This window comes from Callospermophilus lateralis, chromosome 2, assembly GCF_048772815.1.
Source record: "Callospermophilus lateralis isolate mCalLat2 chromosome 2, mCalLat2.hap1, whole genome shotgun sequence".
NCBI lineage: Eukaryota > Metazoa > Chordata > Mammalia > Rodentia > Sciuridae > Callospermophilus > Callospermophilus lateralis.
The window spans coordinates 116,504,158-116,527,900 of NC_135306.1; the positions used below are offsets into that span (position 1 = coordinate 116,504,158).

General features: G+C 38.9%; 1 protein-coding gene across 1 annotated transcript in view; it reads right to left on the minus strand.

Annotated features, from left to right (window-relative positions):
• Pou2af2 (POU class 2 homeobox associating factor 2) overlaps positions 1 to 13,050 on the minus strand; it is a 37,834-nt gene extending 24,784 nt beyond the window's left edge. The window contains exons 1-2 of the mRNA XM_076843790.1: positions 13,041 to 13,050; positions 4,080 to 4,186 (exon numbers count right to left, since the gene is read on the minus strand). Of these exons, the coding sequence (XP_076699905.1) occupies positions 4,080 to 4,186; positions 13,041 to 13,050 (117 nt within the window). The remainder of the gene's footprint in view (positions 1 to 4,079; positions 4,187 to 13,040) is intronic.
• Between the last annotated feature and the right edge of the window lie 10,693 nt (positions 13,051 to 23,743).

Below are 23,743 nucleotides of genomic sequence, written 5' to 3' on the forward strand. Positions count from 1 at the left end.
CAAAAACAGATGTCATTGAGGGAGACTGGTAAAGATGGATCAGCATGGTTTGTGTAAACTTGTCAGAGTGTTGTCACAGAGAGAAGAGCAATGATTTGGGCATTGGCTAATTCCTTCCTGGAGCCTACTTGTCCCCATGGACAGGATATTTTTCATAATATGTGTGCACTGGTCTTCCAAACTGCTGTAACCATCAGAATCTATCTTCTATTTCTGGGGACCATGGTCTAAAATCTGGGTGTCACCACAGGGGATCCAGGGGAATCTGTTCCTTGCCTCTCCAGGCTTTTGGTGGCTGCTGTGATTCCTTGACTTGTAGCCTCATCACAATCTCTGCTGAAGTAGTCACTTTACCTTCTTTCATGTCTTCTCTGCATGTGTTTCTCTCTCTCAAAACTCCCCCTTACAGGGGAAAGGCCTCCGCGCAAGTCTTAACTTAATCACAAATTTTCCCCTATGAGGCAATAGTCACAGGTCCCAGAGGTTTGACATGGGATTTTGATTTTTTTCCCCATTTTTTTCTTTTCTTTTCTTTCTTTTTTGCCTAACACAATACAGTAAAGTTGCTTCATAGGGCCTTGGCTCACTAGTTCTTCTGTCAGCCAAAAGTTTTGAGCTGGCCTCATGGATGGCTTCCCTATGTGAACTGAGATATTAGACTCATTGTCTCCTAGTGCAATGGTATGAAAAATAGGAGGTAGTCTCAGTGTTACCCATGTGATCAGAAACCCATCAGTGTCTACCCACAACATGGTGCTCTGTGATTCCTGCACACTTCACAGCAAAATAATGAACCGTTCATCATCTAGTACCAACAATATATAATCAGATTTCTTATTGCCAACATTTTTTAATGACACTATTTCAATGGAGTTCCATAAAAGCTAATCATTGAATTTTTAAAAATTACATCTCAGGATCAACATGAGTCTGAAGAGTAGATGATAACTGAATGTGGTATCCTCCTTGAGATTTTCAGATATTCTAGAAGAGGACTAGACATGAGCAGGTAGACAACACAGTCACCTCCATGAGATGCCATAAGTGCAAATCACCCAACATTTGGATGTTCTGTATTTAGTGACCCAAATTTAAAAGATTATTGAATTAATGGTAAGATACTAGCACTGAGATATTGGGTAACACAATAGAAAACACAGTAAAGGGTATCTTGTAACACCTATGTGCTGGGTACCTGAGAGTCAGTTGCTACTGTGGTCAGAGCTGGTTTGCACTTTCTAGTCTCACTTCTTTCTGCATCATATTTTTTCATCCATTTTATTATTATTTTTGAAGGTAGCAGATTCTTCTGTGCTAGTCCACATGATCTTTTCTTTTAAATATGAAATTAGGAGTCAGAAAATGTGGTGCTTGCTAACCGGGCATCTTGGAAACAGTCACTGCTCTTCTTTTGATGGCAGTTTACTTATCTATAAATGGGACTGTAAACATCAACCTCACAGGCTACTGTGTCTGTGAAGTGAGATGATGCATGAAGAGGGGCACCGTCTCTGTCCTTACATAAGAATTATTGCAGATTTTGTGTCACATGGCTTTATAGCCTGGTCTTTTGTCTTAAGCATTCAGTCTAGTGCTTGGTTATATGATTTTTTATTTTTTAAATACAAATATTTTTATGTTTCCTTTCCACCAGGTTATTTATGGTTTAATGGCAGGGACTATGTTGGTACTCCATGTTCCTTGAAACGACTCTCTCAATAACTCAGTGTCACTGGGTCAGTACCAATAGCTCACCCAGTTTTTTTTTTTTTTAAAGAGAGTGGAGAGAGAGAGAGAGAGAGAGAGAGAGAGAGAGAGAGAGAGAGAGAGAGAATTTTTTAATATTTATTTATTTTTTTTAGTTTTTCGGCAGGCACAACATCTTTGTTTGTATGTGGTGCTGAGGATCGAACCCGGGCAGCACGCATGCCAGGTGGGCGCACTACCGCTTGAGCCACATCCCTAGCCCCTCACCCAGTTCTTATCTGAGAGAAGCCTTGGATGTGGTATGAGGCTTGGACATTTGCTCTTTGGTCTGTGGTAAAGTTTGTAAATGGTGATGTGAAAGCCTATAAAAATGACAAAAAGACTACTCCCTGGCCCCCGCCTAATGACTCTGTTAGTAGACGTGGGATAAGCCCAGGAATCTGTATTTTAAAATACAATAATATGACTTATTTTTATGCTTATATCATTTTATTTTTTAAAAAGTAAAAACTTAAAAAACTAAAGAGAAAACATAAAATCCGTGACATGACTGTCACTGATCGTGGACAAAAATCACATTAGGTAAAATTTTAGAGGGGAAAAGTTTTATCCACCATTTGGCTATGCAGTGTATCTTTGTGACTCTTATATCACATGTCTTTCTATAGACCTCTGGAGTGGTGCTTTGTCATTTGCATCACGGTATTGATGACGGCAGCAAGATGTGGGTCACCTCTTCCCTCACACTAGGTAGACAGAATGTCCGCTTCTTAACAGTGGGTCTTATCCTAAGGCATGATTCCCACCCTTATAACTGACAATTTGCCTGGGATTTGTATCAGGTTTCACAATCCAGTTACTCCCTTGTCTGTTGTGCCTGTATCCATGGCCAAGCCCTCACGTTACTTCCACTTGAAGTTGGGTAGACGGAGTTTCCTCCTGCCCCTCCCCACCAGGAAACTAAGCTGGAAGGATATTTTTAGCATACACTCCAGAGGCTTTTGAGCAGGCATAGGAGAAACACCAAACAAGAATCAGACAAGAACCGATTGTTCAGATTTCTCTGTATCAGCTAAGTTCCATTTGTGGAGCTAGGAGAGGTGGTTTAAAAGAGGACAGCAGAAAATGAGCAATACAGGATGTTCTTGGATGAGGAAATTGGAGCTGGAGATGATTCACTTGAAGTGTGTTCCAGGAGTTTGCTTTTGGAGCTGTGTTGAACACTGTGCCCACTCTCAGCAGACATGCAGTGCCAGTGTGCATCAGACCCTGCACTAGATCCTGTACACAGCGGCCTCATTTATTTCTGGTTATCTGGAGATGCCCAACAGATGCCCAATGTTCTTGTTATTGTATGGCACTTAGCAGAATAGGTAGCTATTTACAGACCTTGATAGCCAAATACTATTGCCATTCTTGAATCAGTCTTGGAGATTTGGATGAAGCCACTGAACTATTTTAGACACAGAGCTCAGACATTTATGAAGATATAGATGACAGAGGTTTAGAGTGAAGTGATAAATGCAATACAAGTACCTTCTACTAATATTTTAAAATCTGATTTTTTTATGGTACTGAGATAAATTTTTCTAAGTTATCTCTGTTGGATTTAGAATGCCATATGAATGAAGGTCAGTGTTATTTCCACAAACTGAGTCTTTGTTAATTCATGACTAGGAGAGATGAAAAAGTGAGGACACATCATCTTTTCATTGCCACCAGCTAAAGTGACCAGCCAGTAAGATCACAAAACTCTTGGAACACTGCTGGTAGCTAACAAATGTGCTGTGATGTTAATAATTGTTTAGAGGTTGTTACATTATAATGAACCCTAGAGTTTAATTCATTTCATGTTGGGTCCAGAGAAGTCAAGTGACTTTCCCAGGGTCATACAGCTTATCCCTAGAAGGACCATTATTCCCTCTATGTTCATATTCCTTGTACTCCACTATGATTTACAAAACATACAGCTCTGAGGGAATGTGCATTCTATTTCTAAGGGCATATAATCAATACAGATAAATGGAGATATAAAAATTCTTTCCCCAAACCAGTGTACAATAGGATGAACAGGGCAACAGGGGGAGGGAATGCTAAAGTGGAGATGTTGGCACGTCTGGGTGAGTCAGGAGACTGTCAAGGGGGTGTGCTCTGCAGGCCAAGTTCATTCATCTCAGGAGAAATAAAAAAGAAAAAACCCTCAACAATAACATCATTGTATAGTGTGTTCCAGGTAAATAAGAGCTTTGCTCTTGAGAATATCAGACCCAGGAGGAGGAGATTGGTGTGTGGAGGAAGGGAGAGGGGAGATGGCCACCCTCAATCATGGGCCGGGACCCTAAGGCTTCAGTGTGTGTCACGCTGGGACTCACGTTAAGTCTGGAGTCACTCTGTCTGGATCGCTTTTCTGCCAGGAGATCTTTGACCGTGTGCTTCACTCTCACGCCTTGGTATACTCGTTTGCTGTAATCTCCTGGGACTTAAGCAAAGGGGATAGTCACAGTCAGATCTAGATGGGGTAGTAAGGTCAACCTCCCAGGGATGTACTCAGGGTTAATAATGTTGATGCCATTTTCCCATTCAAATGGTAGAGGTCTGGAATATGAAGTGGCTTCAGTAGAGTCCAAACTCTGGTCCTTGATGGAAACTCACCGAGGCTCTGTGTAAGTAAAACAAGAAACGCTCTGCGTCTTCTGCACAAGAGCTCTTTAAAATGTCTTCTTTTTTCTACTTTGATTTGTCAAGATTTACTCCAGCAAGATTGATAACTTATGTTTTAATCACCAGATAAGGGATTGGATAGAAATTGAAATAATGACTCTTGTTACATGTAGAAGAAGTTAGATTTGCATGACTCAGGTCACAGACTGTTTGGCTGTCCCACATCTTGGTACCTGATGAAGAAGCAGGTCAACTGGATGATCATTCCTAAGAGGAAAATCATTTATTTACTACATATAGAGTCTGTAAACAAGTCAGGATGGCGCCTGGCATTTTGCCAGAGAAATGTTACAGTCTGTAAACAAGTCTGGATGGCGCCTGGCAAAATGCCAGAGGGAGTGGTTTGTGAAGTAACGCCAGGGAGCCATTAAGTGTGGAGATTCCTTATTGGTTGACTGCTGTATCTAGTTTATGTTAATTAAGATAAGCTGTGTGGAATGTATATATACCCCTCCTGTCCTACAATAAAGGGCTTCCACTCCTGCTGTATCAACGTACACAAGTTGTTCACCCCCCCCACCCCCCACCCCCCCCCACCCCCCGTTATTTTGCTGCAGCCGGACTGCAGCAACTACACTAAAAGAGTGTGCTTTGTTTTTAAAAATATGGTGACATGAGGAATTACTGCTTTAAAACTAGCTAAGGATTAGGGAAGAGTTATTTTTTCACTTAACAAATAATTTTTGAGTACTTGCTACATGCACTTACTAAAGATATCATAGTGATTTGCAATTCACATTGACTATTTCACTTTTAGCAAGAGGAAATTGCATGAAGATATAGAGAAAACCTATTTCATGGTTCTAAAATTTGTCAACGTCGCTTCTAGGGATTGTGAGCTTCTGTCACTGGGGATAATCAAGCAATGGCGGGAGAATTGTTTGAACTGTTTTAGAAAGCATTTAAACACCAAGTTAGTGATTGAACTAGACACATTTCAAGATACATTTTGCCTATTAAATTGGTATTCTGTAGTAGGTTGGATGGCTTCAATCCCTTTTAATTGAAGTGGGGCTGGCTTTCCAGCCAAGTCAGCTGGGACAGAATTTAGCATCAACACATATGGCAGGAGTTATTAGTATATAAATGTATGAAGCACATAACCAAAAATATTCTCTAATCTGAATTTACAGATAGTTACTTGACATACAAATAAAATTGTATCACAAAAAGAACGAGAGGAGGAAAGAAAGGAAAAAAAAAAACAAACAAAATAAACAACAACAAAATAACTGAAGTTATAACCAGAGGCAGGGTGGTGCAATGGGTGGGGGAAGTTGCTGGCCTGAGTCAGGGTTTACACAGCTACATGTTAGTCACCGACTTGAGGAAAAAACAAAATCACAATTTTTTCAGTTTCATTTTTCCCCCTGTTAAAATGGATATGATCTCTTTTTTGCTGTATCCAGAGGTTTGTAAGTAAAAAATAATATATGCATATGAAAATGCTTTGGAAACTACTAAGTTTCTGTGCCTGTAAACCCAGGCAGTCCTGGTTGAGCAAGAAGGAGAATATCCAAATGATTGATGGTAGGTATGGACTTGGGGCTGTGGAGGAATGGGGAGGAGGGCAGTAGTTGAAAAAATCTACGTTCCAAAACATAATTCAAAGAAAACCACATACAACCTGATTTAAACAAAACAAAATTATTTGAAGGGTCCTTTGGCCTAATTTTGGTATGTCTGTCTTGTGTGTGTGTGTGTGTGTGTGTGTGTGTGTGTGTGGTGCTGGGGTTGAACCCAGGGCCTTAGGCATGAAAAGCAAGTACTCTATCACTGGATATATCCCCAGCCCCTGTCTGTGTTTTAATTGAAGAGGCTTGAAGTACTCCTTTCAAATAAGTCTCAAACATAAAACACAAAGACCAGAGGTTTGTTCCAAAGGAATCTAAATGTTGCTTCTAGAATTGAGAGTATCTTATTTATTTATTTTTTTGAACAGCCTAAGGCTACATTTATTTATCAGTTATTTATTGACTATTTTCTATGTGTTGACAGAATACAAAAGAACATGGTATCTATTGGAAGAGAAATATATTATAGATAATTGTGATGCTACAATAGAAATAAGGCTAAGATAGTTGAGAAACAGACTGCGCCGCTTCCTGGGGGAGCGGGGAGAGGACTGGGACAGCCTCTGAGCTGAGGCTTAACAGAGAAGGCCTGGGGGAGGTGAAACCCTAGGAATGGGGCCTGACCTTCTAGGTGACTCTAGAAGGCAAGAATGTTCCAGATGTACAGGCAGCCTGGGTAAAGGTCTGGGCTCCAGAACAGAAAGAGGTGTGAGGGAGGAAGTGAGTCTGGGGAACAAGTAAGGTTTAACTAACCATGGTGTTTCTGGTATTCAGGAGCCTGGACTTCATCCTGTCGGCAATGAGCCACTGGAGGCTCTTAAGCAAGGGAGTGGTGTAGTTAGATTTGCATTTTGGATAGACTCTTCTGGCAGCTGTGTGGAAGGTGGATTTGAGAATCATAAAGACTCATAGAGATGAGTCAGGAGGATTCTGGAATAATTCAGGCAAGAGATGCTGGGGTCTGAGATAAGCAGGCAAGGATCAGATAGGTGTAAGATTATGTAGGTATGGGAAAGAAAGGAGAGGGAAGACTCCAGGTGATTCTCAAGCTTCCACTATGGCTCTAGGACATAAATTTCAGAATCATCATGACATTGATGACAATGAAACCAGGGAGGGGGATGGAATCCCCGAGGGAGCCTGTGACAGTCACATGATGACACACAGAGAAAATAATAATGTGTCTGGCACTCTGGAATAACAGGCTGGGGTACTCACAAGGGCCGAGAGGATCAGCATCTAGGGAAGGCCCTGAGCACTGATTTCTGACAGGTTGGTTGGGAAGCTCGGCACTGAATGATTCAAGATGGAAATCTGGGGAGCACTTCTATTTGAAGGGCTGTCAGAGGAGGAGAAGAAAGCCTTAGGAAGAGGACACGTGAAGACTGTTGGAAAAGATCCAGTAAAAGCCAGGGGGAATAAGGCATGTGGAACTTGGGCAGAGATTTCCAGGGGATGGGAGGAAGGAGGAAAAGTATTGGATACCAGTACAAGTGGTCTAGGAAGATAAAGATGGAAAAGCATCCATTGTTTTCAATCCAGTGGATGGTATTGACCTCAGCAAGAGTGATTTTAGAAGAGTGCGTGGCTAGAACCCAGGCAATAATTCAGGGGAGGAAGTGGAAACAGGAGAGAGAGAGACGACTACTTCTTGAAGTTTGAATGAGAAGGGGAAGCAAGAGATTGGGTGATGGTTGGAAGGAATTACATTGTCACAAAGAGGTTTGCTTATGCTTTATAACTGTGTATTTATCAGTAGTGGGAATTGAGGATATTTGAATGGAATGGAAGGAAAGACTTAAGATTTTGGAAAGGGGGAAAAATGAGAGGAGACTTCAAAGAGGAAGACCATATAGTGGAATCAAGGGCACAAATTGGTCCTCAGCCTCTGACACTAAAATAAGGAAGGGTGGGTGGTGAGTGAGGAAGAATGGTATTGCCAGGGACTAAGACAGCCCCAATATACATGCAGCAGCCTGGAGGAAGAGAGTGACTCAGACACTCAAGGTTGGAAGAAGGCAAGGGTCAGAACTAGAACGATGAGTCAAATCAAGAATAAGCACAGGTGATTCTCAAAGTTTGATTCCTAGACCTTCAGTGTCAACATTGGCTAGAAACCTGGTAGGAATGTAGATTCTCAGGTCCTACCCCAAAGCACCCTAGAAACCTTAGGAATGGGGCCTGACTTCTAGATGACTCTGATATTCTCTGAAGTTCCTGTGTGTGGCAGAGTGTGTTGGGCGGGGGGCAACTCTAAATTCAGGCAGTTCTGGTTGAGCAAGAAGGGGAACATCTGAGTGATTGATGGTATGTGTGGACTTGGACCTGTGGAGGAAGAGGGAGCGGGAGTTGAAGAAGAGGTCCAGGCTGGATCATTTGTGTGTTCCCAGACAGTCTTGGCTTCCCTTTATTCTGAAAGGCTTTTTAAGTGATGACTTCAATATGAATTAGTGATTCATACTTTCTGTGTATGCCAAAGAGCTTAGGGGAAATATGCCTCTTCTAAATAAGTTTAAAAATAACTACATAGTAATTAATAGAGGAATGAAATTTACAAGATGGCAAATAACCAGATCAGAACTTCTTGTAGACATAGATGAACTTCAAATGGATAGCCCAGCTCTGACCTGGACTTGAGACTTGGATATCCACCTGTATTTGCATGTCCAGTAGACATCTCAAATTCCACATGTCCAAATCTGAACTTTCATTCTTCCCTTTCATTTTGGTTTTACCTGAAGTCCTCTCCACCTCGGTTGATGGCAACTTCATCCTTTTAGTTTCTCAATTTCAAAGCTGGAGTCCTTTACAACTTCACAACCATTTTTGGGGAATACACATTAGGACCACCTACACAATAGATCCAGAGTCTGCTGACTTATAGTCACCCCCATCTCTAATATCCAGGTTCCCTTTATTGTTATTTCATGGAGATTATTGCAGGAGCCTTCTAATGGTCCTCCTGTACTACCCTTCATCCCTGGTTCAGTCTGCTTTCAACAGAGCAGCCATAGTGATCCTTTCAAAAAAGAAGGTCCAGTTTGGTCACTTCTCTTTTCAAAATCCTACAGTGGTTCTTCATTTCACTCAGAGTAAAAGCCACAGTCCTTAAAATAGTCCCATGTGACCCTATGCTTATACCTCTGTTCTCCTTTCCCAAGATTCTACTCTTTGCCCATTGTACTATAGCCAGTTTTCTGAAATGTACCAAGCACTTTTGCCTTGAGACTTTGCACTGGCCACGTCTACCAGCTAGAATATTCTTCCCCCTTTTATCCACATGGCTAACTGTTCTTTCCTCCTTCAAGTCTTGGCTCAAATGTCAGCTTCTCAATGAGAACATATTTAAGGTTGCACCTTCCTCATAAAATTTGCCTGATCCCCCTTTCCTGCACTACTTATTCCCATGTAGCACTTGCCACTTTATAAAGTTCTGTAAAATTTTTGTATTTAGAGATTTATTGTTTGCTCCTTGCAAGACTCTTAAGTTCCACGCAGCTTTCCAGTAAACACCTGTTGAAAGCATTTTGTTGTTGCTGTTGATAATGAGGTGCTGAAGATCTTAAAAACCTGACTATATAAATATATGTAGTCATACATTGCTTAGAGACTGGAACATGTTCTGAGAAATGCATCGTTAGGTGATTTCATCATTGTGCAAACACCAGAGAGTGTACTTATGCAATTTAAAATGGCTATGATGTCACTAGGTGACATAATATCATGGGACTGCTGTCCTTCATGCAGTTAGGGCATGATTATGCTTTATGTCATAGGTGATGGAAACAATTAGATTTTTTTCAACATAAGAATATTGTGTATCATATTTTTTGGAAGAGTTGAAAAAGTTTTTGAAAGATGGATCTGAGTGTAGATCCTAGAATGGCTAAAGATGAGGAAGTGGAGAGGGTAAGAAATTACAAACAGAGGCTAGCCTCAAACCTGGATATGACAGGGAAAGGGCAGATTTAAGAGAAAAGCAACAACAATAACACACACACACACACACAATGAAACAACACCATGATTAAGAGGAGAAATCTAAGAAGGCAGAGTAGAGTGTTGATTCTGATAGGGAAAGAAGAATTCAATTTTGACTATGTTGACTTTGAGGTTGTGGTAACATAATCAAATTAAATTTAAAATATCCTGTACCTAAAACTAGAACCTGGGCTAGAACTCTATATCCAAGAAACATCTTAAAAACTATGAGAATTAAAGCAATGAAAATAAAGTTTTCCAAGGAGGACTTTGCAATACAAGAGTACAGTTCAAGTACAGAGCATTGGGAAATGGCCAGGGGAAGGAAGGGACGGAGACGGGCCACTGTGGGAGGGGTGCAGGGCAGGGGCAGGGGCAAGGCCCAAAAGGTCACTGTGTACCAGAGCAGAAACATCAAGGGAATGAAGGAAGAAGGATCAGAGAGCAAGAGGGTAACCAGTTCTGTTACGCATCTGACACCCAGGTTCTCAATAAGTGCTTGTAGTATATACAAAATGCCTTAGAGAAATTGAGGAAAGTGAAGGGAAGAAAGGCCATGGGCTTAGAACTTGGGAAAGAATACTTTCATAAGACAAAGGTGGAGATGTCCTTTCTTTGGAGTTTCATGGGAACATGGCTAAAACGATGCTCCCATGCTGTGGTCCAGGAAGGCCAACACCTACACTTTACAACAGCTCAGAAGGGAAATTGACTTTGACAAAGCATGGAGCCTGAACAAATTATTTAAAATCCCATCTGAAGTATTTTTCATGATTTTTGAGTTTGGGGAAATTTCTGAATCTCCTTTTCTATTTTTTTTTTAAAGACAGACATGATATATAGAGTTCAAAAAATATTGCCAGTATTCCTAGTCTCAAACATTTTTTTCTGTGCATGTGTCTATTTAAAGAATCCACACCTGCATAAACCAGGAGAGCTTAAGAGTTTTTATTCAAATACTCTAGATACAAACTTGCATTCAGATTAGTTGTTGAGAAAACAAAGACAAGTGTTTCCGGAGAGAAAGCACAAGCAAATTTATCAATAGGAATCAATTTTTCCTTTAGAATTTGGAATAAAAATTTGGCACTTATGATTGCAATTATGTTAATACAGCAGAATGTTTTTTATTTTTATTAGAAAAAATATTTTATTTTTTGCAATGCTGGGAATCAAACCTAGGTCTTGAGCCTGCTAGGCAAGTTCTCTACTACTGAGCTATGCCCCCAGCCCAGCAAATTGTTTTAGCCATATGACATCCTTATTCTTCCCCTTTTTTTGATGGAGAGGTTAGTCCATAATAGATTTAATGGAGCTATCACTTTAATATTATTTTGAAAATTAAACATTATCTGCACCAAATTGCACTGGTATATTCTAAAATTGATTTCATAATTAAAATGCAGGTGATTCTTAAATTGTTCTTAGTGATTAAAAGGTATATTCAAATATTTCCATATTTGAAATTCATTCTAATTCTACATTTCTGCTGACATTTTTGTGGAGGGCATTTTTTTACTTTGAAATTAATTAGAGAGTCTAAGCTTGTGACAGAAGGTAAGGGAATAAAGAGAGCACATGAAACAAACACAAAGAAAAAAGAAAGTTACTTTAGAAAAGAAGCATTTCTATTTTGGGTTCTGCAACTGGACAATGAAGATAATAGATGATGTCTCTGAACTATATCATCCCTCGTGACTTTGGGATGGAGGCACATTGTCAATCAAGACAGAACAGAGTAAAAATCCGGAATGATGGGTTATTGTTGGACATTCTGCATCTTTGTTCCATTCTCTGCCTGTCAGGAAAGGGCCAACAATGAGGTTCCAGAAAATACAGTGGCAATATGTTAGTTGGGTCACTGTCTGGCTCAGCTGCCCCTCTTGTCCTTTGGGGACCTCTCTTCCCACCCCAACAGGCTTGCCTTGCTGAGGATCGAGCCCTCTCACTGAGGGGAAGGCAGTTGTCTGCCCTGGAGTAAATAGTACTAGTGCCCGGCATGCTAGAAGCTATTGTTTGTATTCTACTTCTGATCTAGGAAGAGAATATATTAGTTTTACTGTGGGAAACCTCCAAGGGGATACAAGGAGAGGCAACACAGAGTCTCCAAATTTGTCCACTAATTAAAGGTTCAAATTATTAAATAGAAAATAATGCATACTGCTTATGAAATCAGAAAGACTGAAAGTTTTAAGGATGGAAGGCCAAATTAGGATTTAGGTGAAGTTTGGTTTGCCCACACTATTGCTATCCACAGTCTCTCCGGACCTCCCCTCCATTCCCACCTTGTAAGGCTCATAGTTGGATCCCAAAAAAGTACTACTGCCAGTAACCAATTCCATGGTGCAGAAGATAGGTGATTTTCTAACTTTATCTCCTTATCTTTTCGATAAGAAGATCTGCAATTTTTAAAAATATTTTTTCAAGATAGCTTACAAAGCATTTTTGAAATATTTTATCTGTCATTATTTATTAACATTTTAAATGCTAAAGTTTATATCTCAAATTTATTCCTGAACAGGTGGGGTTTTATTCTCTATATTGACACTAATACTTGTGTCTTCAGGTTGAAGATCTGTATGTAGTTTGAATCCAGAAAATGAGAATCTCTTACTTATCATGTGTTAGTGTATTGCTTTTCATCCTAGCCTTAAAGCAAGATGCCTGAATAAAGGTATTTCTGGACTTTATAATTGAGGACTTAACAGAAGTTGTTTCATTTAACATAAAATTTCACAATTGTAGAGAATAATGCATTAATATTCAGATAATAATTTTATAAAAATAATGTTAATTAAATTGATCTTTCAGAGTACATACCTAAATTCAATACAACAAAATTACATCTAACAATTAATAATTAAATGTGTCTAGAATTGTTAACATGTTACCAAGAGTTCTAAATAGTTGGTTTCTGGTCCATATTTTTATATGTTCTAGTCAAAATTAGTGATATTTCTTCTTTACCTTTGCTTTGTGTTATAATTTTGTGATGTCAAAAATAAAAATTAGAATTACTAAATTGTTTAAAAATTGTAACAATTGACATTGACTTACCACTCTCCATTCTGGATGGTTCTGGTGAATTTCCTTCCTAGAAGCAGCAGTACAGGGCCTCTGCAAATGGTGTCCACTCCTTGGTAAGGGATCCTGATTCCCTGGAGAGCTCAGCCTGATCCTAGTGGAAAAGCCTTCTGTATTCAGTGGAGATGCTTCTGAAATGACTTGCTTTGGATTTGATTAAATGCAAATCATTTGGTGTATGTTTCTGTACAATTTGCATCCCCAATGGAGATTGTATATGAAGGTACTTTTTTCCTCCCCAAGAAGATTTTTAATCAGTAACAATAGTTTCCATTAGGAACAAGCTCTCTTAAATGTTTATTATGAAAACAAGGCATCCATTATTTGTTTCATGAAAGCAGTGGCATTTTTTTACCCCTTTAATTTAGGGTTATATTTTTTAAAACAGGATGCTTGTATGAAAAAGTAGATGTTTCTCAGTAGGGACTATCCTCAAGACTTAGATTATGGGTACATGATTTTTAAAAGCTGGGTGGTTTTCACTTGTAGATAAAATCCTAGGAGGTTGTCTTCATTTAGAAACAGAAGTCTGGTGGAATGAGATGAACATAGTTACGCTAGGTACATGTTTGACTGCACATATAGTATGACTTTACATCATGTATAACAGAGAAATGAAAAGTTGTGTTCCATTTGTGTACAATGAATCGAAATGCATTCTGCTGTCATGTATAACTAATGAGAACAAATGAAAAAAAGAAACAGAAGTCAATAGAAGAATGATCAGTGGGGTAGACAAAGGGGAATGAAAGGGAGAGAGGAGAGATGGGATAGGGAAAGACAGTGGAATGAATCTGACCTAATATTCCTGTGTACATATATGAATATGCCACAGTGAATCTCACCATCATGTTCATCCACAAATGCTAATTAAAAAATACGACTATGAGTAAATAGCAGAAAGACCAATAGAATAGAGGGAAGGAAACAGGGGGAGGGAGGAAGGAAGGAGAAGTGGACATACATATAATTATGTCAAAATGAATTCTATTGTCATGTATAATTAAAAAGAACCAATGAAAACAGAAGTCAAAATTAATGTTACAAATACAATTACATTGCCTTTTTATGATTTATGAAACAAATATAGGAGCTAGAGGTTCCTGTACTCTTCAGAAAAGCAGAATCATTTGTGTAGCTGGTCAAAAATATCTTTGTCCTGTCCCTCCTGGCAGAGTACCAAATCTTTTGAAGTAAGATTTGGATAATTACCTTTTAAAGCAAACTTTCTCACTTTTAAAAAAAGAGTCATTATGATGCATAGTTAGTGCCATGAATTCCTTTAGAGCAAAATTTAAAGAAAACAAATTTGGGGTGCTTTCTGACATTTCCCTTCATTCATCTTTACCTAGAGTTACTGCTTAACATCATTTTGGCTTCTCCTGATTCTAAACAGAGCTAGAACCAGGTGCCTTCCTGGTTCCTCTGGATTTGTATAGCACTTGTATTTCAGAGCCTACATGGGCATCATCTAGTGATCGTTAAGTTGACTGTATCATTTGAGACAGTGAATGTAGAGCATTCAGAGTATGTCCTAGATATCCCGGGGTCCTGCAGACTGATATCCAGGGGTTCTGCAAAGTCCAAACTATTTTCATGATAAAGTCAATAAATGATTTGTCCCATTTAATAATAAAATTAATGAATGATTTGCCCTTTATCCTCCCATTTTTTCATGGATGCATGTGATATCTCAACAAATTGAAAGGAGAGGCAGATGTGAGAATCCAGCTGTTATACATGAAGCTGGACATTAAATATGCAAAACAAAACCCACTTTTTTCTAATTAATTTTACTTTTGGAGTTTGGACAATAGAGTTGTTTTTTTCTTAAAAAAACAATGGTTATTTATGCTAACAGGCCATGCTTTATTATTCTATATTAAATGAACAAATACTATTAAACAAATATTAATTTATAATATAATAAATATATGGAGGAACAAAGTTTTTGGGGTCTATAATTCATAGAAGAGTAAAGGGGTCCTGGAACCTGAAAGTTTAACGGCTTCTCAAGACTCTTCTTTATAGAATATACCCCTTGTGTTTCTACATTTCAAAGCAAAGTTCCAAAAGAAAAAAAAAAAACCAACAAAAATAACACTCCCAAACAAAATTATCCCAATTTCTCAGTTTCTAACACCCGTTTCTATTGGGAAAGGCATGTCCATGTTGATCCTGTGACCACAGTGGTTTTTATCCTTTTCCAAGCATGTGTGCCCTAGCAGCTACCCCATCTCGTTCCTACTTACACTTCTAGCCAACACATCTATATTCAACTAATGAAATCATTATGTAAACTACTGATCTTCTACAGTAAATTCCCCAAGCTTATAAGATTCCTTTTGGCATTTTACTTTTTAAAAAGGATGGAACATTTTAAACTTTTCAAGCAGATTAGAACCATTTTAAAGCACAGATACAACACCCCATCACCAATCAAATGAAGACCAACCTCTGTAGCGTGGCGTTCAAGACTCTCTATGACCTGGCCCCATCCTGCCTTTCTACCTTGTCTGTCACTGCTTTCCTCCAAGTAGCCTGTGCCTCGGATTTCTCAAAGTGGATCTTGATCCACCTGCCTCATAGTCACTTTTGAAGCTGATAAAATTCAGTCCATCCTGGACTTACTGAATTAGAATGCTGGCAATCATGCCAGATAACCTGCACTTTGAACCAGTCCCTCCCTTGTGTGATTCTTAAATACTAAAGGTCGAGAGCTCTGCTACAACTACAATGAATTAATCAGTGTTTTACAAGTAAGTTGCAGGCTTTTTCCCTCTCTGTCTCTGTTCATAGTATTCTCTCAAACTAAAGCACTCCGTCTCACTTTGTCTTGATTAAATTCTATGTTATCTTTCAAGATTCATCCCAAATGCCACATTTTCCTCATAGTTTGCTTGTATATTCATCAAGATTGATTTAACAGCCCATTTTCTAGTTGTCCTTGTTTGAATTTCTGTAATGGTACTGATTTCATGCTATTTTCCATTTTTAAAAATGTCATTTACTCATTTATTTTATTGACATATAATAGCTGTACTTAGGCTTTCCGTTCTTGTCAGTGATTTGCATACCTATCCCTCATACCAACTAAGACTGTCTCTCATTTTTTTCTTCTCTGTGCATAGAGTCCATAAGAGATGATGATTTCTGGGTATAAGCAGCAATATATAAAAGATGAAGCTTAGCAAAGGATAGTCCATTATTTTTCATGGTTAAAAAAATGTTACCATGAATATGACCCTTTTTTTGCTACAAACCAAACACAACACTGAAGAGCTTGTAACCTTCTCCCAGTAAGTTGGTCCAGAATCTGAAGCTCAAAGACATTGTGATTTTTCTAGAGGAAGTTCAATGCAGAAATGTCAATTCACTGCAGAAGCATTTCAGATATTCAGTATCATCAGAAGAGGTGAAATACATTAAAGCTGAGAAATTGATTTGCAATAATTACTGGTTTGTTCTTGAAAGTATCCTCTGGTACATAAGTCACATTTATTTAGAGCTCCTTGCATAGGATTAAATACATTTAAAAATAAAGCCAAAGGAAGTTGTTTTCTTATTTCAAGGAAACAATTCTCTCACAGAGTTGAGTGGATGTTGTTGCTGGAAGGATGTGGGTTGGTGATAGATTTGGATGTTTGCTTCAGTTGCTGGTGGGCTCAGGCAGGGGTTGCCGGGCCCCAGTAAGGCTGATGATGATCTGGGGCTGCCAACTATGAAGGAGGGAAAACAAATGTGGGTTTTGGTGAATAAACTATAATCCACAGAGTACAGACATGGTTAGTATGTGTCTTCGTCTGATACTCCCGACCACAGTGCCTCTGTGTCTACCTCCTTATTAATTCCAGGGCTGGGACCCTGCTGTGGAGGTTAAGGTATCTCCTGACAACTTGGTGGTGGCATCATTAACAAACTATCAGTGAGGCAGATGTGGTGGAGGTGAAGGTGTGGAGCACAGGCCCTGGAACAGACACACCAAGGTGGTAACCAAAATCCCCTCATTTCCCCCACCCTGCCTTTGTTCTAAGGCCATCCTATTCCCCAGGATCTAGAGGGGATGGGAAGGAGCAGTTAGGGATGCTCATTGGTTGGACCATTGGAATGTTTCATTTGAAAAAGTGTCAAAGGGCTCAGGCTAGAGAATATAGCCAATAGATTATATTGCTGAACTGTAGGGAAGATGCCAGAATGGTGACTCCAAATCAGTGAGTTATTGAATTATTATTTAGAGAGACCTCCTTTGGATTTGTATTGGAGTGTCCTGGTTATTTAGCCATCTGGATCCTTCTACATGTGGCCAGTTTCATGACCACAGACTTTCCCTTGAATCTGGAAACAGCTGTTTTGCAAATACCATGACATTTGGGCATGTTTATGGAAGCTCAGTTGGAGAATAAAATGCAGATGAGAGATGGCCTTCACACTGGAGATCAGATAGCTGATATCCCTTAGTGTGGCTGGGAGAAAATTTAGTTTTAGATCTGCTGGATCAGAATAAATCACCACCAAGGGACAAATGATTACATTGATCTTAACATTTTGTTTAATAGCATTGAGGCTACCAATATTTGGGGTAATGCTTTGATGAAGGACATAATTTAGGGTATATTGATCCATTGCCGTGGGAGAGGAAAAATATATAATCATGAGCTAGTGAAACTTTGAGGTATGCAGTTATTTTATTTCCTGGGCGACATCATTCTGTGATACCCACTGTCCCCTTCAGGAGGACTTGAGTACCTCTTTGGGCCTGAGGAGAGGATGAGCTTATTTTCTGAGCAGTATATAGGGCCTGAGGCAGGTTTTAGATCCTCACACTTCTTATTGGAGTCAGTCAATTCTCTAAGATCTCCCCCAGAATCTAGGCATGAAAGTGGTTGTTAGGGACTAGGGAAAGGCCAGGTAGCTGGAATGGTGATCCTGCAGGTAAAGGCTGGACCATTCCCTCCCCCACCCCGACTCTAGCACATTTCCCTTTGGTGAAGAGCCTGCTGCTACACCTTAACTCTGGTGTAGTGAGGGAAAGTAGCAGTGATGGCAGGAGGATAAAAAGAAGCCCCCCCCCTTTTTTTTTTCTAACCAAGAAGTTAGATTAACAAAAATGCCAGGAGATAAGAATCATAAGCTTCCCATATATTTAGAAATCTCAATTGTGACAAAGTGGGGATCTTGACTATGTAAGCCAAGAAGTGGGCCCAGTGAGATCTGTTGAAATAAGGATTTTACTTCACACTATTTGGTGTAAGCTGGTTGTGGAGTATGAGGCCAACCATGTTGTGCTTCTCCCTTCTGTGGCATTGTGACATTGTAAATGATGGACAGCTTAGGTCCAGACTGGTCACCATGGCACAATTGCAAAGCCAGTGGCTGGTGGTGCTATTATTATGTAACCTGTGGGCAATGGCCCTCATGGTATAATATGAAATAGAACCGAGGCCCAGATATTAGAATCAAATGTTGTGGCCTATTATAGACAGTATGTACAAGTGTACATAGTAATTCTTCTGGAATTTGCTCATATCTGAGTAAAAGAGGTAGACAATCCTAGTGAAGAGTCTTGTATTCTGGCCAGAGCTTGGCCTGAAGGATGGCCTGAGTCTACCACCAGGGAGAACTGAGGGCTCTTGATATATCACCTTCAGAAACATCCCTGATCCAGATTTAGCCAGGTATGTCAATGAGAAGTTCGCTTCTCATGTGTGGATAAAGTACTGCATCTCATGAAGACAAGGTGCTGTCCATTGTCAGACGCATCATGACTCTGTGCACCACTGAGAAGGAAGCAGCTGCCTTAGACTGTGTATTAGTGCCTAGCAATAATCATGACACTGTATTGGTCACAGAGCCTTCTCCTTCTGTTGGAGTTTTTTTTTTTTTTAATGAATTTTTGGGGATTTAGCACTATCTCCTGCCTTCAGTTGCATTATGTGACATTTAAAAGGCAATTCTTTTGTATGTTTCCCACCAACATAATGTAACACACTTACATATTTGTAGGCATTTTCTTTTCTTAGTTTTCATGAACTCCAGGGTTTTGCTTTATAAGAAAACATGGAATTGTGGTCATTCTTTCAGAAATGAATATCTTAATAATTTATGACCTTTTACTGCTTTTTGTGGGCATGATAATTTTAGTGTCAGTGCTTATTCTAGTGTGCACATTTGAAAGATACTTATTCAACCTACTTGGTGCTAATGACTTACATAACTAGGCCAGGTTTGCTTGAATAAGGTCCAAGTTAACTCTTGTCATGGCATCCCATCTGGTATTGTCCCCTTTACTCTCTAAAGAGCCTCAGTTTGGAAGATGAAATTATGTGGTCACCTTACACATACCTCAACCAAGGTGACAGCAGCAATGGCTATGACTTAAGTTGCAGTGATGTGGGCGACAACAGCTGTGCCATCAGGGCTGCTCAGATGACAGTGACTGTGGCACAACTCCATTTGGAAATGCTGGATTGTGAAAACATATGTATCTTAGAGTCCTGAACACAAGGAAGAACTTTTACAAAATTTATGTGTCTGAGAGTTCATTTCCCCAACCCTTTCCTCTAAAAAGAAATGCAGATGAGTTTTCATTCAGCCCTTCAAATGGGTCACCTATTGCATTTCTACAAGGAAAGTCACATTAAGGGGCTGGTGGTTTAGTGGGGGAGGCAGAAAAACCCTGACTGCTAGAATGGCATGTGAAAAGCACTCTTTGGAGATTATTATCCCTGCCCTCCAGGTGTTCATAGTTCTGTACAGTGTTTCTTAACCATTTTAAAATTCAAGCTTCTTTTTGATAAACATAAAACACTCCCTTCTTCTAAAGATTCAGAAGTAGGCATCTTTCCCCCCATCTTTTCTCCTCTTCCCTTTTTCTTCTTATCACTGGGTAAGTGGAGGAAAGGGTTTGGCACAAATTAAGATAATGCAAAAAAAAAAAAAAAAAAAAAGCAGCACGGATCCCCTAATATTAATACAAATGTTTAAAGAACTATGAGAGGCTACAAAGAGACTTAGAAAACAGGAAGGGAGATGGATGCATTTAAGGTGAGTTTTGGTGTGTCTGTGTGTGTGTGAGTGTGTGTGTGTGTGTGTGTGTGTGTGTATTAGTATATGTTTTCTATGTATCCATCCTTCTCCTCTAAAATAAGCATCATAGCATCATTAAGTTTTTTTTGTATTTTCCCCTAGTTTCTTTATGTATTTACTAGTAAATATAGATTCTTACCTTACTTTCAGCTTCTACCACACAGCACTTTATGTATACCATTCCCTTCTTTATTTTTCCTAATTACCTTAAGGACCATTCTTTTAAATTTCTTTTGCAGAGATGTGCTATTACTCTTTCAATTGGTTTTCTACAAATAAGCATTTAAATTGTTCCCAGTATTCTGCTATTACAAACATTGCTATCATAAATAATCTTAGACACCCAACATTTTATCTGTATGAACGTATATCTGTAGGATAGATTCTTAAGGTAGAATTTCTGGATCAAAGGTTATGTGCATTTTAAATCTTTAAATGTAGATGTTACCAAATTACCCTACACAGTCCTTGTACCAACCTACCCTCTGCCATAGTGATGAGAGCATTCTGAGGGAATGCTAGCTTCCCACAACTGCACAGGCAATGTTTGCAGTAGAGAGAATCATCCCTCATATACTTCCTACAAAGGTGTTCAAGTACCAATACCTGGGACCTGTGAATATGTTAGGGAACATAGCAAAGAGGAACTAAGGTTGCTAATTAGCCAATGTTAAGATAGGGAGATTTTTCTGGATTATCTAATGGGTTCCGTATAATTATAAGTGTCTTTAAAAGTGAAAGTGGGAGGCAGATGGGTGAGTCAGAGGAAGATGTGACTAAAGAAAGGATCAGAGTGATGCAACATTGCTGGCTTTGCAGATGGAGGAAGGAGGCCACAAGCAAAGGAGTGTGGGAAGCTTCTAGAAGCTGGAAGGGGAAATTCCCATCACAGATTCTCTCCTGGAGCCTCCAGAAGGAACATCATCTTGCTGACACTTTTATTTTAGCTCAGATTCACTGTTGTGGGGCTCTCACCCACAAAGCTGTAAGATAATAATTCTGTGTTGTTTAATCCTGTAAGTGTGTGTTTTGTTACAGCGGCAAAGAGGCAACTAATATCCTGGGTTATCAAATTTGAGGTTCTTTGCCAATCTAAAGTTATCTCAGTATAGTTTTAATTTGCATTTCTCTTATTATTAAGAGACTGAACATCTTTTCGCTTATCTCTTTCCTTTTCTGGGAACTATCTACTTTTATATTGGGTTGATTATGTTTTGTCTTGTCAAATTCTAGGAGTATTTGCATATTAAGATCAGTGCTTTATGTAATATAAGCTGCAAATAATTCTTCCCTGTTTGTCATTCATCTTTTGACTTTGCTTATGGCTTTAGTATTTGTATTTTTTTAAAGCATATGTTTTTATTTATCTATCTTTTTTCTATGGTTTCTTTTTTTTAATTTAGAATGAGAAACATTTTTTTTCAAGCCAGGTTTATAAAGGAATTCATCCATGTCCTTTCCTTCCTGTCTCTCTCTGGCTTTCTTATTTAGTTCTCATATCCAACTGGAACTCAGATGACAAAACTATTTTGTGAATACTTTATTTTTTCCCCACACAGATTTTCAATGCCACATTAATCATAATCTAAATAAGCATGTATATATTTCATACATTTCTTGGCTTTCTAAATCCTTGGCTTTCTATACTCTTTTGGGTTCGTTTATTAATTTGGTTCATTTTACTTTTACAAATAAGCGTATTTTACTTGATTGTGTTTTATTGCCAAAGTCAAATTTTATTTATATGTTTTTCCCATTTTTATTAAGTTTATTCCAGTTATTTTATATATTTTGTTGATATTGGAAAAGGACTATTTTTTTTCCAATATATTTCAACTCATTGCTTTTGTACATGAAAGCTATTGATTTCTACATATTATTCTGAACATCCCTTCAATTTACTGATTATTTTATTATTTACAGTAGTTTTAAGGTCACTTATATTGTTTTCAAATATATAATTATATCATTAGTGGATAATTGAAATAAATCACATGTCCACAGAAAATTATCCATTTAATTTTGATTTTCAGATTTTTTTTTTTTGTGCAGAGGTGAGCAAAGTCGACTATTGTAACTCTTTTAAATTCTTCTTTACGTGTGGTGGTTTCCCACATTTCTTTCTATGTCTGTTGGCACTTTATTTTTTTAAACTAGGTTCACTAGTGATTTTTAAAAGGATATAGTAAGACCTGTATTTTATACAGTAAGAAATGTTTTTATTCGTTAGTTTTTTTAAAATTCATTATTTTGTGCTTTATTAATTCTTTTGGTCTATTTTGTTGTTCCTTTTATAACTTTCTATGTTCTTTTTCTTACTTCCCTAACTCACTGCCTCATGCATTTGTTTTCCTCCTTCCCAGTTGACTCAAACTATAATCCTAAAAATTAAAATTTACAGACTGATCGTAAATCTCAATGTCTTCACCCATCTGTGTCACCTGGAGTTTTCTTTGCCTGACATAGTTGACCCTTGTTGAAAATTTCTTCTTTTCTCTCCTAGGGCACTGCACACTTATGGTCTTTCAGATTTTCAGATGAGGCTGCTGCTTCTTTTTTATCTCTAAATTTCTTCCCTCTACAGTTAAGTACGTGATTTTTCTAAGGGCTGCCCAGCCTTGCTTCAAGTCCTTGTCCTTGGCAGTCTTGTGTTCTCTTATCCCTCTAGGTGTAATTCCCTGCAGGCTACTTTTGCATCCATGTCTTTCACTAGAAACAGCTTTTGAACTGTTACATTTTGAACTGCTTCTAGAATTACATTTTGAACTGCTTCTAGAAAGCTCCATGTAGGTCCTCTAGGAATTTAACTTAACATTTGAAACTGAACTCTTCTCTCCCTCCTCCCCCCACCTCATCTCAACTCTGATTTCCATCCCATATCAGCAGCACCATATTTGGACTAGCTAAACCTTGAAAGTTCTGCATTGTTTTATTTCTCCTTTTCACTTTCAACTTTTCAGTTGTAAAGTCTCATCAGACTTGCCTCCAGTGGGGGTTTTCCTTAAAGCTCCTTATTTACACCCATTACCTGACTCCAGTCTATGTTTTCTCCTCCCCGTTTGTGGTTTTCTCTTCATTTTCCGTGAATATCTCCATTTCAGTCCATCTCCATCAATCTCAGTGGTCAGACATTCACTGTCCAACTGGAAATCACAATGATTCCCCAATGCCCACCAGTGAGGGAGGCTCTGAACTTCCTCAGAGCCTTCTAGTATTGTCAAGAGCCATTGTAACATGGGTTGCATGTGGGTCACCGTGCATGGAAGTCTAGTGGACAGAAACATCTGGTGTCTGGGAATGACCAGTGGACATTTTCTCGACTCAATTGCCCAGGGACAATGTGAATTTCTATCTTGCTCTGCCGTGGCCCACATAGCACATGGGATGGGTGTGACCTAAGAAGATGCCAATCAACCTGTTGACTACTAGACATCACAAAGCAAGACTCTGCCCTTGAAACCTCATCCCTGCCTTTGATGTATCCCCTTAAATAAGCCACTGGAGCCATCTTTTCTTTGTCCAGTCAGCACCCATGTGGACTAGATCCATCAGGGGCTTCGCTTTTGTAAATATATTTCTGAATATTTGTG